At 39.6% G+C, this 19,047-nt stretch overlaps 1 protein-coding gene across 3 annotated transcripts; it reads right to left on the bottom strand.

Annotated features, from left to right (window-relative positions):
* Positions 1–76: 76 nt before the first annotated feature.
* On the bottom strand, positions 77–19,047 carry CHDH (choline dehydrogenase). 3 transcript variants are annotated; one of them, XM_074914066.1, is made up of 8 exons: positions 18,971–19,047; positions 12,882–13,690; positions 12,302–12,453; positions 8,310–8,439; positions 7,513–7,647; positions 6,223–6,365; positions 5,311–5,413; positions 77–4,727 (listed from the first exon to the last, which is right to left on the bottom strand). In XM_074914066.1, the coding sequence occupies exons 2-8, from the start codon at positions 13,633–13,635 to the stop codon at positions 4,309–4,311; spliced, it is 1,836 nt and encodes a 611-aa protein (XP_074770167.1). In that variant the 5' UTR covers positions 13,636–13,690; positions 18,971–19,047; the 3' UTR covers positions 77–4,308. The 3 variants fall into 3 exon arrangements, with proteins under 3 accessions (XP_074770167.1, XP_074770169.1, XP_074770168.1); XM_074914068.1 differs by lacking the exon at positions 18,971–19,047 and adding an exon at positions 18,431–18,639; XM_074914067.1 differs by lacking the exon at positions 18,971–19,047 and adding an exon at positions 17,067–17,076.

Below are 19,047 nucleotides of genomic sequence, written 5' to 3'. Positions count from 1 at the left end.
GACTCCCTTTACTAATAGTTTTTCACCAAGAAGCTCCAAAAGTTAATTTCTGTTTGCACAGTTTGAAGAATGGGAGGGAATGTCTGGGATATAGTCATCAGGCTACAATGCTGTGGTGTGCAAGTCTTTTATGAATGATTGCTGTTAACCAGAAAGAATGATTAGAGTATTCCTATGAAAAAGGGTACTTCACTCCCCTAGATACAGGCCTATGGAAGCAATTAGGAAAATCTGACTAAAATCCCCTGAAACATCAAAACAAACATGTCATGCTGTCTGCCAGGGAACACTTGGGTGTGTTACCCACCAGTAGCTACTTTGTCAGGCTTTCCCAGCTTACAGAAACAAACTTTAGGAGACCAAAATGGACCTTTCTGGATCTGGTATCACTGTAAAATAACAATGAGTAGTTCTCAAAGTTCCACCTACTGTGGTATGCACACTTCTGAAAAAATGCCTTTAAGGCACTGAAGTTGGAACGTGTCCAAGGAGACAGAAAACAATTTGCTGGCTTCACTGTATTTTCTTGCTAGTATGGTTAGTCCTTAGCTTCCAATAGTCCGATGAGAGACTCTTTAGGGCAGATATGCTATTTTATGATAAAATAAATGCTGAAGGAAATCTAGTTACAAACCATGCCTATATAGTTAATGGTGTAAGGGACAACATATATATATATGGATACATAGAATAACTGTTCAATTTTATTATAGAAGTGTATGGAAAAAAGTAATCAGTATATGCACAATTATATAGTGATTGGCACTCTTCAAATACTGCCAATCATAGTAATTAGTACAGAAAAACTAGAAGTTCTCAACAACTGAATCATGAGTTTCCAGATTTGTTTATATATGTATATAATGATAGAAAACATTATCCAAGAATTAAACATTCACTAAGTCTTTTAGAGTAAAATAAACTCACTGAAAAAATTAATATGTAAAATATATTAATATTTGAGCAGTGCCTTTTTTGGAGCTCCAATGACAAAAGAAGAGAGACTTAGAAACTATAATACTGTAGTAAGATATTCTTGTGTTCTCTGTATGTCTTCATTACAACTGTAATTTTTAAAAAACACATAAATGCTTTTATTATTCCTCAAAATAGGTTTCAACATTTATTTTATAGAAAATGCACATTCTAAGGCCACTTTCCAGTTTTCCAGTGTTAACATAGCTTGCTGGCAGACTGATTAAAATCAGACACTTGGGAAGGATTTTAAACTGCAGAAACATCAAAAGTTCTGGTACATGAAACCTTGAGTGGCCTTACATAAATGTAATGCAGTGTTACAAATACTGCAATTTGCTGCTGCTTTTAAAAGCACTAAAATCATACTGAAGCAGCTTGAACTGAAATATGTGTACATAAGAAACATTTTTGGTCACTTTTCTTTCTTAATCTCATTGTCCCCAGCCAGAGACCTTCAACACTGTCTAAAGCATCTGCAGCAAGCTATTGCCATGGAAGTGCTGGGGTTCTCACTCGCAGTACCGTTGCTGGTTCAAGCCATGCTGGCAGGTCTAGTAACTTCCAAATTCTTACATCAAACAGCTTTTACAGTTAACTGGTTTTGAATACATAATGTAGTATTATCTGCACATTTATAGAAAAATTATATCTGGGTAGATCTGGGAAAAATCTTAAATTATACACTGTATTATTTTGTTAAATAAGTAAAATTCTGGAATTATTAGCCTGTGTTCTGCAATCCAGTAAGGTATAAGACAGTTAATTTTGGCTGGCAGCCTGCCAGTGCTCTGCAGAGCATATTAGAATATCTTGTACCTGTTCTAAGTATCCCTTAGCAGACTTGACTCTGCCAGAAGAACAGTTTCAGCAGGAATTCAGTATCAGCAACCAGACACAATGCAGAAGAAACTAATGGTAGCTTGATGCTACTTAAAGATTTCCCCACAGCAACAAAACTTTGAAATACCTGAACTGTTCCTTTAGCACTGCATCAGAGCCTCAGCATTCTATAGCAGTGAGGCCTAAATACAGCAGCTGTGGTTCACAGTGGGGAAAATACTGAAGTGCTTTGAAGGGGAGGGATCTGCAAGGTGTCTATGTATGCTTAGAATGGCAAGAAAAGATGATGATGTTTCAGAAGAAATGCCCGATTACCTGACTGCACAAAGCAGCAATGTGTACCTGAAAATAAGAAAGACACACAAGCAGCTGGGCATGTATATCTAACCTTGCTATTTCCTCATCTTTTTAGAGCTTGACATAATGGCAGAGGATAGCTCTGGGCACGTTCAGTAAGTTACGTAAGACAGTGGCTAGTCTGCAGCTGCATAGTAACAATTCCCAACTTGCATGCCTAGTGTGGAAAGCCATGTTGTAAATCTGCAAATGCAGGAACTTCAGTATTCCATCTTCCCAAATTGTTTTCCCTCTCAACAGCACAGGATTGTGGTAAGTCTCACCAGTATATATTACTCTGAGTATCCTAATATTTTGTATTCCAAATGACACTGATACCTACTGAACACCTTTAAATGAAAATCTCAGAAGCACAAATGCTGAATAAAAATTATTTGCCCCAAAAAGGTACACCGTACACAGTTCATGCGTTCCTCAAATGCACAGTTGCATCAGATGAGTTGTCTTACTAACACAGCTAATCAATCACCTCTGACAAAATGTTTTTGCTCTTCCCCTCATTCCAAGAGTGCATCACATGCATAGAAAGGTTTTACCTGTCTCCTTTTGGAGCAGAGTTCACTGCTGTCATCTTCCACCTTCAGGATTTTTGTTTATCTTTATGCAGATACTCTAATAAATGAAGTCCTTTCCCTCAGTTAGCAGCAGGGCTTCCAACACTGCCTGAGAGCAAGCAGCACCAGGTAGAAGTATCTGCCTTAAACATCTGCAGTTGTCCCTCTAGCCAATATCTGAGCCAGCACTTTTTTTGCGATCTGCTCAAATGGTGTAAAATTCAATTTTTTCTGAAAAAAAGAGTTTATTCTGTTTCCCACAAATCCTGAGCAATCTTAGCTACAGAAGCTTTCACTTTATAATTTGGCAGCTGCTTAGTCAGAAGTTATTTCTGAATGCTTCATAAATCCAAACAATTCAAGGAATTTAATTTCATTCAGTGAGTTCAATTTCTTTAGGTTTGTGGGTTTTTTAAAAAACAGTACCTGAAAGTTAGATTGACACAGAAAACAGCCATGAAAGACCATGTATCTTGCTTTACACATCTGAAGGTAGTAAACCAAAAATTTAAGTCCTAAATAAAATATAGCATTGGTTCACTGAATTAACTTACTGCCTTCTAATTTAAAAAGATCTCTTCCCACATAGCAATATCTGACCTCATGCAGTTATTTTGAGTAACCTTTCATTCTAAATCTAGCTTGGCTGTAATTTTTTTTTTAATAGAATTTGAGTGATAGCAAGGCACCATTCAGAATATTTGCTGAGAAATATCTTTTGCAAACACTGATCTTTGAGCAAAGACTGGTAACTTTAAGGATGTTACAAAAGTGCAGATCTCTTACTGTGCTAAATGATAAAGTGGTACAACTACCTCAGCTTAAATTGTGAACTGAATTCTACTAAGGTCCTTGTGAAAAAAAAACAAGGAGAAATTCTAGTTTTGTGGTATATTATCAGCTCCTGTTCTGTATTTTTTAGAAAAATAAGTTTCTGATAAATACGTGTCTTCCTTCTGAATACTATGCAGTTAAGAGTGCTAAGGATGGTGAAGTCTAACTGTCGGTGAGGATATGTGAACTGTGCATTCCTCTCAGAGATTTGACAAATTACAGACATGCAGGTTCCACTCTCTCCTATGAATTCTGATACAAACTACTCTGGCCTGTGAATATAAAATTGCAGAAATGCTTACATTTACTTAACCATTCTGTGCAGGACATGGGAATTGCTGACTAGCTGTTGTCCAGGGTACCACTCTCACAGCAGTTAAAATCCTTCCTTTAAATAACAAGGCATACCATAATGACTTTCAAAACAGCACACATTAATCTCTTCCATTCTTCGTGCAATTGCACAGCATTTCCAGTTTATGTACCCAGCTGTCTTGTCATTTAAAGCTTCTCGTCAACAAAAAATTTGAATTGTACTATAAAAGGTCATGTTTAACTAATATAAGCAGCTTAAGCCAACTGATTAAAAAGAAAAAAGAATAGGTAGTCTAATATAAGAGAATGGTTCAAATTAATAGTTATTTTAACAGAATATGTTGTTTTGCATGGTATTGTTCAGTATGAGATACCAACATGCTAATGAAAGCCTAAGTAGCAAAAGATGTGAAAGGATGAGAACATTTGTTTATCTCTGTGTTTCCAAGGTCTTGGGCTTATATACTGGAACATTTTTCTCCTGAAGCGATGGGAGGCCCTTAATTAGATCTGCAGCTTTCTCTGCTATCATAATAGTTGGGGCATTCAAATTTCCACTGACAACACTGGGCATTATTGAAGCATCTACTACTCTCAAGTTTTCAACGCCAATTACTTTTGTTTGGGGGTCAACTACAGCAGTGCTATCTGAACGCTGACCCATTTTACAGGTGCAGGAAGGATGATAAGCACTGTCAGCTTTCTGCCTTATGAAAGCATCTATTTCTTTGTCAGACTGAATGTCGTTTCCTGGTTGAATTTCAGGCCCGCGAAATTTTTCAAAAGCTTTCTGAGCAAAGATCTCTCTGGTCAACTTGACACATTGGCGGAATTCCAAAATATCTCTTTCTGTATGGGAAGAAAATAAGAAAACTGTAAGTACACCCTTAAATTTAGTAATACAGACCAAATGCATAACAGAAAAAATAGCATCAAAGAGAAAAGGCTGGAGGGAAAGTCTCTCACTTGTTGCTGAAAGCCATAATAAAGTAGGATATTTTTCAGAGTCACAGATATTTACACTCACTGTGAACAAAACTGTAATTTATATTGCACAATCCTAAAAGGGAATAGGTGAGCTATGAAGAATTGCTCTTTATTTCACTATACTCACTGTCTAACCAAGGACACTAGTCTCAGCACAAAGAAGCAAACAAGATTCATTTCTTCACCAGCAGAAGAGGGGATGAAATGAACAGCGTGATGCAGCAAACACGTTAAGAACCCTGGACTGCATCCCCAACAGAGAATTCTTTTTGGCTTATACTGTACTTTGTACAATGGCCTCTTTTGATACTAACTGGCTTTCATAAATGAGAAAAAAATAATGCACCAACCAGCACTTCTGAACTGGTGTTGAGCAGATATGAAAATCTGCTACCGAAACAGGCAGGAAATGAGTTGCCATCAGAGAAGGAGGGGCTGCATTTACCTGTTGACATGTAGTTAGGCTCAATGATAGGATGGTCATTCGGGTCTGTACTCTTCAGCTTTAGCCAGCCCACACTCATGCTCCTCATGGGTCCCACGTGGACCTGCAACACCCACACTATACTCATGACACAATCCCACCAGATATATTTCCAAATTCAGCATGATTTTTTTTTTTCCAATTTGGACAGTTTTTACAAATCAAGTGAATGGAAACGTTAAAGGGAGATAATGGAAAATGCGTTGAAAATTTTTCCATTTTATATAAATTTGTTGTAAATATGACATTCCATACGGGGAAGGGAATATAACTGTCTTAGCACTCACAGCTGTTCTTTTAATTTAAAATACAGTCATTCCAGTTTGACAGTAGCATAGCTTTCTAATGCAATCAGACCAAATTACTATCGTCACTGAAGACATTAACAAGAAGGAACACAAATATTCAGTGACAGTTTCCCAGAATTAACACTGACTTTAGGATCAAGATCATAGTCTAAACTGGGGCTTGGATTTGTGCCAGCGAATAAATGAGTGGCCTCATACAGTCACACATAAACTTCTGTCTAAACTGCAGTGAAACAGGGAAGACCTTGTTTTAGTTTTGTACAGCGTCCAGCATGATGCTATTCTAAACAATAGCACTACGGCACTTCACTAGTGCAAATACTTAAGCAGCAGTTCAGTACTTGCCTGCTTTCCCAGAGATAAAAAGTAATATAATTTTGGTAGCAATATCAAATAACAAACTCATGGTTTTTCCACAATGCAGGAGGTTAAGCCAGCTCTTTTGTATTACACTGAACGAGGTGTTTTTCAGTATATGGCCAAATTATCAATAATTATAGCAGAATGTAAGCCTCCTTACTAATCACTGCAGAACATTACCGGATTATGTTCTTCAGCAACTCACCTGGTAAGCTTCCATTGTGGAAGCAACACGACCATGGTCAATCACCTGAGAAGGGAGAAAGTGGAACTGAATGTCAGGGTGAGGAACCCCTGGTTCACTTCGGATAAAACCACCAGATTCTAAGTGGGCAGTGGCTCCCTCACCTACAGAGTGTAAATGAGAGAGAAAATTCCATTAAAAGACCTCAGAAAAGCAAGAAATCCACTTCTTAGCCCTTGGTTTCACTACTATGAATAATTTATATATACACTGGCAATTGTAAGGAACACAAATCCATTAAGAACAGCTTGCAATTTAAGCAATGTGCATCACTTTCATCTGCTATTTAATCACTAGATAAATGTAAATAGGCATAACTTTGGAAACCCCACTTATCAGAGCGTGGGGCGTTACAGTTATCTCACTGTAACTGGCAGGCCTCAGGTCTATAACTCCAGGGGCAAGTTGGGTCCCAGGAGCCCAACACGTGTGGAGGGGACTGCCTGCAGCACCCCAGCACCACTGTGCTGCCACAGCAGCCACGTGTCACAGGCAGAGCGTCACAGCACCTGTCCTGCCGGGGAAAGATGAAGAGCCTGCCATGCCCCTCATATCATGGTATTTTCACATCCCTTTAAAACCACAAGCTAGCCCTCAATATTTACTTCCATGGTAAAAAGCCACATGTACCCAAAGTAAATTGTCAAATACTAACAATAATTCAGCAAGTGATGAAGACCTCAACTTTGGCCAAACTATTTAATTGATTTCAAGGATTACTTTTACAGATTCTTTTTAAGGTACAACTTATACCTGGGTTACTGTAAAATCAGTGTGTCAGGTTAATAAAAGCACCTTCTGATTTACGTGCAAGCCTGAAGGGTTCTGATCAGAGCAACAAACTAATTCTTTTGGGGCAATTATACAGAACACTTAATTCAGTTCCACAATATTCTTTTATTGACATGGTATCTATTTCAAACAGAATTTTTCTTAATTTCTTTACAACAGCTTTTCTCAGTAGCACCAAGATTTTTAAATGTAGAATTTTTCTTAAAATAAGAGAGATATGAAAATGTTAAAAAACAAACGTATAAAAACCTTCCTTGTTACCTAAAATGCAGTAACTGTATTAAAATATTCTGATTGAGAAAAAAAAAAATAGTTCAAGTCCATTTACAAACTCCAGTTATTTCCCAGAACATGAAAAAAATACATATGAAGGCTCCCAGACTTTTAAATTCATGGATAAAAGGCTGTAATAGTTCTAAATCAATCACTGGTAGAATAATTGCATACTTTGCTTCATACCTGTAAACTTCCAAAGCCATTCTAGGCCAATCCTCACCATGTTAACTGGCTTTTGGGCATTATATAGAGTAATAGGTTTGGTGCACTTTTGCTGGACGTACACTTCTAAATGATCTTGAAGGTTCTGGCCTACTCCTGGTGGGGAGTAGAAAGGGGGAGGAGGGAGAAGAAAGGGAAAATGAAAGTTACTTCATACAGAACAATTATATACATTTGCAACCAGAAATTGGCATAAATAGGAACTAAACTAACCTCTTACAAGGGCAGTGATGACTAGGAGCAAGACCATGAGTCATAACAACCTTTTGCTCATGTCAAAATAAGGTTTTACATAAACATAGCATAACTAGGATGAAAATAAAACAGTTAAATGGCAGACACGTCACTTGTTCTAAAATTGCCAGATAGGACTTCTAAAGACAGTACTAGCTTTTCTAGTTTTAAGGTAAAGTTCATGTTATGCCTTCTATCTCTGAATATATATGACAGTAGGAGTTCATACAATCTGTTGTGGATCAAAACTCATTCAAAATTCTAAATGTTAAATATGCTGCTTTAAGAGTACTCAGCGGCATTTTTCAGAAAGGCATTTTTCACTATCAAATGTAGTGAAGAATGTGTAGGAGTTTATTGCTTAGTTCTAAAATCAATGCATGTTTCCACTGATTTGTAACACTTACGTTTCAGTCCATGCAACCTGACAGAAAGACAACTGCATTTCATGGGTTCATTTCATTTAATGGTTTTTGAATTGCATCCAGAGGAAGAGGTAAGGTTAAAAGAAAAAATAAAATTACCAGGAAGATGGCAAACAACAGGGATCCCCAGTTTTTTTAGATCATCTGCATTGCCAATCCCAGACAACATAAGCAGCTGTGGGGAATTTATGGCACCTCCACTTAAAATAACTTCTTTACTGGCAAAAGCCTAAAAGGAAATGAGCACAAAAGTCCTAACATTATTAAGCCTGATCTGAATGCAAGAAACATGTCAAGAGCTTCTGTTCAGATATGCAGTTCTGATCCAGATTAGACACCCTTCCCTCATATTTTTCTCATTCTAAATGTATTCCTATCTTGCCAGAAGTTTCTGCAGAGTTAAATGATCAAGCTTTTGCTTTGATCATTTCTGTATTTATTCGCATGTTTACAATCCGCTCAAACCGTACGGCACACAAACATTCAGCTCAGCCAGTACCACGGCTGCCAATAAACTCCTCTGCTACTTGCCAGGAAAGAAGTACCTATGGCACTCGGATCAGTCAGCTAAACGTCCCTTCCATTTTCAATACCCATTTGTAATTAACACTGAAACTCCTAAGGAAGATTTTGAACTCAGAGACATGCTAACTCAAAAATACTCAAGACCTTATTTTCTTAATTTAACCAAGACTAATGTTTGGTTTCTTAGCTCACTGTAGTCCTCAGAAAGCCCCTCAACCACTAAAGCACTTCTGAGAAAGCTCTGACTGTGGAGATATATATATATATATATATATATATATATATATATATATATATAAAAATATATATATATATAAAATTCTGTTTTGCTGACAGACTTTTCACCAAATAGTTTGAGTCTGAACCTTGAGCTGGTCATGATATAGGCTGCTAAACTATTTGACTCGGTTTTCTGTGTTACATAGTTCTTTTTCTAGAACCTTCTCTGCAAGTATTTTTGGCACATCTTTCCAAGGATTTCTGCCCCAAAATATTTTAGTTTAGCAATACCAAAATCCTGCTCTGTGTCATCTGTATCTGGGGGCTATGTCTTCTCTGTTGCCACATCTCTTAAATTTAGGATCAGAACTACACCTTCTAGTGCTTTTCATTAAAAGGGAAAACTGTGTGGAGTAAGAAAATAATGATACCCTCCTCCTTTTCCCTTTACTCTTTGAATGAGATTGATGTGGGTAAACCCAACCTTGTTCAAACTATCCCTTTCTATTCCAGTGAGATGACTCATGAACACCCACACACTGGATGCACTCTGTCCCCCCTAGTTGCACTTCTGTTCCCTGTTGAAATGTAAGATATCATTTGTATACACACTGAGTTATGTAGTTGATTACAAACTGATTAATAACTCTTGCACATTAGAAAAAAAAGATTCAAGACTCACCTGTCCTTAAGAAAGAACAAGTGCACCACAGAAGAAACAGAAAGTAAGCAACAATTTATATTTAACGTCAATTGTAATGTTGCCTAAGCTAGTCCAATGTTTTGAAGCAATACACATTTGCAAAACTGATACCATAACATTTATCTGTGAATTCTAATATATCAGTGTGGCCACAGTGAGCAAAAAATAGATGAGGCACACAATTATGACCCTGAACTTCCTCTCATTAGCAAGCAAAACCCACAAGGGGTAGAGGAAGCATATCTAGTATTGCTCATCTGCACTCTCCACTTTTGTAGAGTGTAAGCTGCTATCATGAGTAGCTGCTTGTTTTTATTTTAGATGAGACATTTAGCTTCTAAAGCAACATCTTAAAGTGCTACTTTTCCCTGTAGTACAATGAAGTGTTAACAGATTAGCATGGGGTGTATATTAATTTGTAGTAATCCTGTCCTTTTTGAATGACACCTCACCTATACAGAATGATGGTAAGACTTGCTAGTAATAAGATCAAAACATAGAAAGAAGAAAATTTTGATAAATTGTCTCTACACTATTTATGTGATATTGCTGACAGATAGCTGGTGCTGATATTTTTTGTTCATTATTGTTCTGCTCCAGGCAATCATTAGTATGTTAAGACTAATACACAGCATATTGGGAACTGCTGAATCAATACCTAGATTTGTTATTTTGCATGTTACACAAATATAACTTATTTATATTTTCAATGGTACACCCAGACCTGGTGCCAGTTTGTTCTGGGTAGCATTCAAATGATGCTTGTTCGGTCTACACTGGCTGCAGTCAGCACTGTAGTTATTCCTAGCCCACATACAGTCTTTCATTGAGCTTAAAGCTAACATGCAAAGAGGAAAAACTGACTTTGAAACATTTTCGTATAGATTGTTTAGTCTATGATACATTAAAAATATTTTTCCCCTTTAAATACACTTTTCTGCTTGATTCTGAACTCAGAAACTCCAGGAATGTACAGTTTACCCTCCTTACTTCTGTCAGAGAGCTTACTGGAGTCCTGGGAGCCCTCCAGGACCTCACTGTCTACTGAAGTAACTATTAAGTCTGGCTTGATGAATAGGTTTTAAATCACGCTTGAATCAAGTTCTGATGATCTTTTAACTTTACTGATGACTGACGTAAAAGAGATCCTATCTAAAATAGACTGTGAAAACAAAAACACTTTAATGTAATCAAGTGTTTCATCTTGATGTTCATAACATAATAAAATTATTAGCTCTTCCATCTTGACAGGTAAAATTTTCCAGAAAGTAAAAGCAGACAAGTCCTGAAATGTTGATTTTGGGGGAAAAAAAAGAAGGGAAATACTTTGAAGGTGTACTTTTTATGATATATGCTATAAATACGATATATATCATTCACTATAATGTATACATATATTAATACATGTATATGTATACATATGTACAAAAATTCATAGCAATTAAAGACTTTTGCAATTGAAGTGTTTCAGTATTCAGAAAGTCTTTGATCATATATAATTAGCTTTCCAAGACCTTCTTGAACATAATTAATCTTGATAATGGCACAAGAACAGCCAATAGACACTGTTTTTGCAGACATTTAATAGCTCATGAAATCAATTAAATTTTCTGCAGCTTTTGTTTTACATTGTTAAAATTATTATCATTACCAATCCACTTAGAAAACAACAGATTTGTTTTGTGCAGTAGAAGATGAAAGAACACTTTATACTGCATCTTAACTGTTAGCAGGTGTTCAGTCACAGAACACTTGTCTGTTGAGTCTTGTAAGCCTTATGGAACTCAAACCACCAAAATTTGTACTCTCCTCTCTTTAGAATATTACTATTACACTTTTAAATTGTTTTATAATTGTTTATGACTAAATATCTGAAGTTATTTACATACAAATCCCTTTTAGGCAACCTCCTAGTTACATACTCCATAATCAACTGTAATAGTAAAGAATTAAGGGAAATGAGAATGTTTTAGGTCTTATAGAAGTCAATAGATTGAAAGCTGCATAAAATTAACTGTTTGTCCACAGAGTTAAGTTGTAATGGCAATTCAAGCTTCCTTCCACATGATCACGTGTTCAGTGGAAGTTGAACTGAAACTGAAAAATACTCATTCCACAACCAACCATAAGGCACATTTCATCATTGTATCATCATTATTATCTCAAAACTCAATACACAGTTGCAAAGTAGAAGCAACTGACTCATTATTGTATCTCTTGAGCCATTCAGATTTCAGTATCTAGCTTTTACAGCTTTTCTATGCCACAACAGCATTTTCAGAATTGTTTTTCAGAACCATCAGCAGTTCAGCACACTAGTCAATACGCCAAGATGGTGCATGACACCATAGGTTCCAGGCAGAAACCTTACACAACACTCTTGCATAACATGAAGTTATGGCTTGGCCCCTCAGTCCCGAGACAGAAATATAATGGAGATGCTCATCTCTAAAATGATACAGCTGAGATCTCACCTACTGTAAAATAACTGACAAGGAATCATACACTGGAAGAGAAAACACAGCAGCTGAAAAGCAGACATTTTGCATAGTAAAGTACCATTTTTTAAAAAAGTTTGTTTTTAAAAAAAAATTAATTTTGCTTTGACTCATATATTCCATACTGGAAGATAAAAATCTCTTACCTTTTTCCTTTGTCCATTTTTCACATACTCAACACCAATGGATTTTGTTCCTTGAAATAAGATTTTTGTTACAAGTGTTTTCTCTGCAACTGACAAATTTGGGCGTGATAAGGCTGGTCGAAGGTAAGCACTAGCTGTGCTCCATCTTTGACCTACAATGCATATTTACATTAAACGTCAAAACAGTCATACTCAGCATTCTTCAAGATTTTAGATATTTACAGATGGAAAGCCTTCATAGAGTTAATAGAGTTCAAAGCAAAGGTGATTTGATGTAATACCTATTTTATTTTAACATAAAAAATGTCACAATGACATTCTGAAAACCCACTCTCCTTGCCAGATTTAACTGTGAATCAAGACTTGCATGCCAATGCAATTTTCAATGAAATACACACTAGGCTAATAACAAACTGCTGTGAAATGAACAGGGTGTAAATATAGAGTGCCATTGCTGTTCAGTCATCTAAACACCCGAATGGCATTCCGTGCAGATTTATGTCTGTATTCCAAAATGCTTTCAGAAGTACCACTGGTGCGTCAGACATACAGATTACTTAAGGACCCCTGAATGATTTACCTTGGTGTACAGTCATGTCCATCCAGCCAAATCCTTCTTGCTGATAGCCATTCATATCCTCTGTGAAGGGATACCCAGCTTGCTGGGTTGCCTCCAGGAACGCATGATGAAGAGGGTGGTTCGTTTTCCCTCTTGACACATGCAGGGGTCCATTTCCACCTCTGTACTGATCTGGCCCCAGTTCATGTGTCTGTGCCTTCTTAAAATAGGGCAAGCAATGTTCATAGTCCCATCCTGTAGCCCCTTCTCTGCTCCATCGATTATAATCTTCTGCGTGCCCACGAATGTACACCATAGCATTGAGAGATGAGGAGCCACCCCACACTCTTCCTCGGGGCCAGTACATAATTCGGTTATCCATGTGCTTTTGTGATGTTGTGTGATAATACCAGTTAAATTTCTCATCACAGAGGTTGTAAGTTAATGCAGCAGGCATATGAATCTTCCACATCAGTCTTTTACTACCTAGAAGGGTATCTTTAGGGCCTGCTTCCAAAAGCAGTACAGTACTGAGAGGGTCTTCAGTCAGCCTGTTGGCTAATACACACCCTGCTGATCCAGCTCCAACGATGACATAATCATAAGAGTTTGTCTTTTCAGAACTAAGTTGAGATGAATTACGTGAAATTTTGAATTGTTGTTCACTGATGCCCAAAAAGTTCTTTAATACGTGTGCCTTAAACAGAGTTCCTGTTACTTTGTGCACCCGATTCACAGGACTGCAACATTTAACTCCTTTCATTAAGTATGACATCTTTACTGATAGTATCACTCTTGCAGAATTTCTAGCAAAAATCCAGTGTTTTACCCTAGAAAACCAAACAAAAATCCTCATTAAGATGTAAGCGTTAATACAGTGCATGACCTCTAAAATGTCAGTCATTTTCAGGTAAAAGTGGTATACTTTACCCATTCTCACCATCCAAAAGGTTAACAACAGTGCCCATAAACCAATGAACATTTACTCTGAAGCTTGCTGTCTTACTGTTGGAAGTGTGGGAAAAGCAAAACAGTAAAAAATCTTCAAAACACACATCTCCCTAACACATGGTGCCCAGAATGCAGGATGGGATGGAGATCCAGTGATTTGTGTTGCCTTGGCACCAAGGAGGAATGCGAAGCGAGGTGGAGGCTGCGCGGTCCTGTTCTTCCACTTTTCTCAAGGAACATTTGACATGACTATGCAGATTTATCTCCTGCTCTTCCCCTTCTCTTGAGCACTGTTTTGCAGTACTCTGTGGATCTTATCTCTCATTCTTCCTCTTTTCCCACAAAACCAGTGCACACCTTGCACCAAGGAAGGTGCTGTGTTGCTACTCAAGAAACAGTGGCTTGACCGCAGTCCCACCCAGTCACACAGACATACTTAGATAAATACCACCCCAAGTTTGTGTCTAACTCAGAGGGAGAATAATCCAATACCAAATCAGAGGGACAGATCAACAGGTTTGTGCTTCTCGCCCCCCAGAAGGGACACCTTTTGGTAAGATTTGGGCCCTTGGCTATGCTGGATGATCACCTGGGAATTAAGTGTGTGTGATTGCAATTGGGTTTTTCGTGTAGTGCTATGTAGCCAACCTGCAGTTTGTGCAATTATCATAGGCAATCTTAAAGAATCTGTAGATGTTGCATAAGAATAAACCGTACTATTCATGACCCTGACTGATTGTCTTGAATGCAGCTGGACCTACAGCATGCGGGCTGTTCGTGCATCTGGTGTCAGGCCTATAGTTACAACCATAACTGTCATACCTATTAAGAGACAAGTTGAACCACCCCTAGCCCCTCTAATCTGAGGACTGGCTAGAATGCAAGGGGATTCATCTCTTACCAAATTAATTCATTACCTTAAATGCAACACTTATTATTCTTTTAGTGCAGCCTGTGGCACCAGTCCAGTGGCATACTATCTTGTATTATATGCAGCCTGATGTTAATTTGCTTCTTGTTCCTGAGATAGACACATGAAGCACATTTTCAAGTATTTGCCAGAACCATAAAGGATGGAAACCTTTGCTTACCTTGTAGTCTCTATTCATCTGTCTCTAGTAGGCAAAAATTTAAGAAAACCAAGAATTCCATAAACTGTAAGTTTGTGACAACCAGTGATACTGCAGAGCCCGTTCACAACAATGGAAATTACAAGTAGGGCCACTGTAGCTGCTGCCAGACCAAATCTAGGGCAACGTCTCTACAAAACACATCTATAATGGTAAAACTCTTTTCCAGCTGTCCCTAAGGTGAAAAACTGTTGGGTTTTGAGGTATATCTTCTAACATAGGAAAGGCAAAAGTGCGCATCTGTGGCTTTCTACCTTGTTACTAAAACCAGATCCTGCAGGAGTGCTCTGAGGACACTTACAATCAATACCACCAGATTCTTAGGCTGAGTAGGAATGGCAATTTTTTTACTTTCAGAAAAGCCTGTGAGCCTCACAAGCAACACAGGTTTAGCTCTGTGTTGCACAGGTTCAGGTACAGGGACCAAACGCAAGATTTTCACAGCCTATATAAATGTCACAGGTACCAATGCTACTGGCCAGTCTGAAGTGTGTTTCTCTTGCTCTCTCCCCTTGAAATTGGTAAAAACAATTAGTGAAAATGGATATCTTCTGGCTGTATGTAGTATTTCTCACTGGCCCATGGCTTCAGTTGCCTCAAATTCTACAGGCAGCAACTTATCCAGAGACTGTTACACTGTAATGCACTGCCTATCTTAAAGAGATAAGGAAGCTTTCTCCTGGAAACATATTGAATACTGTATTATGTTTGTGAAATCTAATCTTTCAGAAGTGAATTAGGGTGTTAATGTTAACTTTCATACATTCGAGTTTCATAGTTATCCAATATTTTGTAATACAACCCCTTCATTTTTATAAAGCATATGTGGTTTTTTTTTTTTCACTAAAGGAAAACGTGTTAATGAATGAATGAAATAATCAGCTTTTTCTTACTAAAAGTTGGAACAGAACTGTACTCATTTTCTTGGGTGAAACTCTACAATGTAGTTTGCGAGAGCACACATGAGCTCTTAAGGCCCGACCTGTATTGAAGGGGTTGGTATCAAGGACTGAGATCATGAAGTCCTGAAATGAGAACATGATGATACTTCTCTCTAAAATAATCTATGTAGTTCTATGGTGTACATGGGTTTATCACAGTTCAGGTTCCTCTGCAGAAGATAGTCTTGGGGAATCTTGCAGGAGCCCCTCTTTGAACAAGAGGACATCAGTCAAGAAGCAACCTAATGCATCTTTGCTCTCAACTTTCCCTTACTTCTATCTTACTTTTTTGCCAGGGAGAATTTTCAACCTGTTCAGAGTTCTTAAGAAGTGTATTTCAGTGAGAATGTGTTTTTTCCAGTAATTGGAAAAAATCAAGTTGTTATCCTAATAGGTAGAGTCATCTGAGGCTCTGAGATACGCTGGGGAAGCTGACCCAACACACCCAGTAGGGAACTATAGTTTTATGGCCAGCTCTATTAAATATTGTAGTGGCTATGTCAAAACAAAGTATGTAGAAATAGGGAGGTTTACACAACATGGTTCTACTGGAATGCCCTGTACTTACCCCCAAAAGTTGTATTTTGGGTCTTACTGGATATTACTGCATGTCTTTATCTTCATTCTCACAGATCATGACCCCTTTATAAATATGTGGCAAGATGTTCCTCAGGAATCAGTGAATGGACTTGCAGATATACATATGGCTACAGCATAAAATATATTCTCTGTATTGCACTACAGCTTCAAAATCTGGCTACAGCATAAAATATATTCTCTGTATTGCACTACAGCTTCAAAATCTGGCTACAGCATAAAATATGTTCTCTGTATTGCACTACAGCTTCAAAATCTGGCTACAGCATAAAATATATTCTCTGTATTGCACTAGAGCTTCAAAATCTGGAGCTCATTTTTTAAAAGTATGTATTTGCAGACATTATTACCATTGAGCAGGGCCTATAGACAGTGGTCTTACAAGAGTGAGAGCAGGAGCACCTCAGCAGGGACTTTCTGTTGCTGTAATTTAATATAGTATCTAGACCTACACCAGGTAGCTAGAAGTGGGCAGTGGAGTTCTGAAATTAGGTGTTTGGGGCTCCCTGCATCATTGTAACACATTTCTGAATGCAGTATCAGGCTTGCATGAGAAATAAAGCCTGATGTAACCTGTGGATACCTACCATTGCAACTCCACAGATGTTGATTTGGGGTCACATGTGAAAACAGACTTTTCTAAGGGACAGTGAAGCTGTGAAAGGTGAAGAATATGTTACTTCACTTTTTTATAAAGGGGGAGACAAAAAGACATGTAAGAGGCTGTGCAGGGCATCTAAGGACTCAGTTGGCTTGCCCTCTAAGAAAGCTAAGCAAAAATGTTAGGATTCAGTCCAGGGACCTTACTCCTAGACTTCTATATTTAAAGGGCTCACGGTTGACAACAAAGGAGGGTAGGTATCCTGCATGCATAGAGGGGATATATTGAAAAAGGGATGATAATGATGTGGTTCGGTAGGTGGATGAGGTGGCTAATCTAAAAAAGTCACAGGGCAGTGGGCATCATTACTGTCACCCAGTCAGAGCTGTCCTGCTCTTTGATAAAACTGGAAATAAGAGGGATCAAAAAAATGTACCGAGGCAGTTAGGGTACCCACTGTCTAGGCTAGAAGGCTGAATTATCAGCCAATAAAGCTAAATCCAATGTTCCTTTTAAGTAGCTGAAGTATTTTCGTATGTTTGTCAGTTTTACAGCTAGATGTTATTTCATGTTTTTATTTGCTTTTTGGGTGGGGTTGTTTTACATCAAATGGAACAGGACTGACAGAGTAAGATTTAAAAGATATTTTATATTGCAAAGAGTGAGTTGGGAGTAAAGTCACTCATCAATATCCTGGTCATAATATTCAAGTGACTTTGAGAATCAGTGTGTAGATGATTCAGAACTTAAAAGCACAGAAATTTGTGAAGTGCATAAGTCAAAAATCAAGCCATTCTGATTTAATTTAAATCCAACATATGCAGTTGAATTGAACAGATTAAAACACTAGTTTCAACACACAATTCTTTTTGTCATATTGTTCCATACCCACCCTCACCTACACATGGCCCTATCCTACCCCAGTTCCTCTAAGCCCATCATGAAGAAAGAAATGGTCACTGTGGCTGAAACGTTGCTGTCCTGTTTTGCCAGGGCCAAACCAGTAATATCCTCTCTAACAGATGTAAAATACGTCCCTCTCCTGGAGAGGTCCGGCATCGCGGACAGTGCACGGTGCAGCAGCGCAGCGGGGCCTTCGCTGACATCTCCCCTTGACCGCGCTGCCGCTGAGCCCTGCGCGGCCGGCCTGCGCCGGGGCACCGCTCCTCAGGTGACTCGTGCTTCCCCCACCCGCCCGCTGCAGACTGGGCACAGGGTCTGGACTCATCTGCCGTGGGAGGGTTTGGGGGTAACTTTCCCTTCAGTCCTGCTGGTAACAAAGTTCACTCACTTACAGAAATCCTGGGGTGAGTTTCATTTCCACGGCTGAAACCGTTCAAGCCCACCTACCTCCCCGTTTCCTCCTTTAGGAGCAGTCGCTGCCGGCCCGGGGCGCCCGGCTGCTGCGAGTTCCTGCAGACCCGGCTCCGGGGCCGCCCACAACGGCTCTTGCTCCACACGAAGGCCGGGGGCCGGGGCCGGCTCCCGCCCAGCCGCCCCGAGAAGGAGGGCGGCCGCGGGCCTGCCCCGGTCCCCTCCGCAGGACGGGGCACCCACGGGCCGCGCCTCTCCCCCCCGGCCGGGGACGCCTGAGCCTCCCCCTGTGCGCGGGGCGCTGCCACCGGCGGCAGCCACCGCCCGCTCCCGCCCGTCCCCCGGCCCTTCCTCCTCACGGCTCCCTCAGAGCCGCCTCAGCCTGCCCGCCCCGCGCGGGAAGCCCGGCAGCGCGGAGGACGGGGCTGGCCCCTGGGCGCCGCCGGCGGGAGGGCGCGGCGCGGAGCGGAGGGCGGGCGGCGCCGGGGCCCCGCGCTCGGGACTGGCCCCGTGAGGGGGAGAGGTCCGCGGGGGAGGCCGGGCGGGAGGCGGGTGGAACTGCCCACGGGAACGCACCCTCTGGCCTCCGCGAAACGCGTGTCAGAGCGGCTCCCTGCTGTTTCGACACCGGCCGGAGCCGCAGCGGGCCGAAG

This window comes from Athene noctua, chromosome 10 (assembly GCF_965140245.1).
Source record: "Athene noctua chromosome 10, bAthNoc1.hap1.1, whole genome shotgun sequence".
Classification (NCBI taxonomy): domain Eukaryota; kingdom Metazoa; phylum Chordata; class Aves; order Strigiformes; family Strigidae; genus Athene; species Athene noctua.
The sequence above is the reverse complement of the archived record's forward strand: the minus strand, read 5'-3'. Positions and strand labels throughout refer to the sequence as shown.

What these genes read in the sequence shown, in the direction of transcription:
- CHDH (XM_074914066.1), bottom strand. Translation starts at nt 13,635, where the DNA reads ATGTCATACTTAATGAAAGGAGTTAAATGTTGCAGTCCTGTGAATCGG. An exon ending in TGTTGTTTGCCATCTTCCTG is followed by an intron (nt 7,648 to 8,309) that starts GTAATTTTATTT and finishes ACTCCCCACCAG; the next exon opens with GAGTAGGCCAGAACCTTCAA. An exon ending in ATGGCTTTGGAAGTTTACAG is followed by an intron (nt 6,366 to 7,512) that starts GTATGAAGCAAA and finishes TACACTCTGTAG; the next exon opens with GTGAGGGAGCCACTGCCCAC.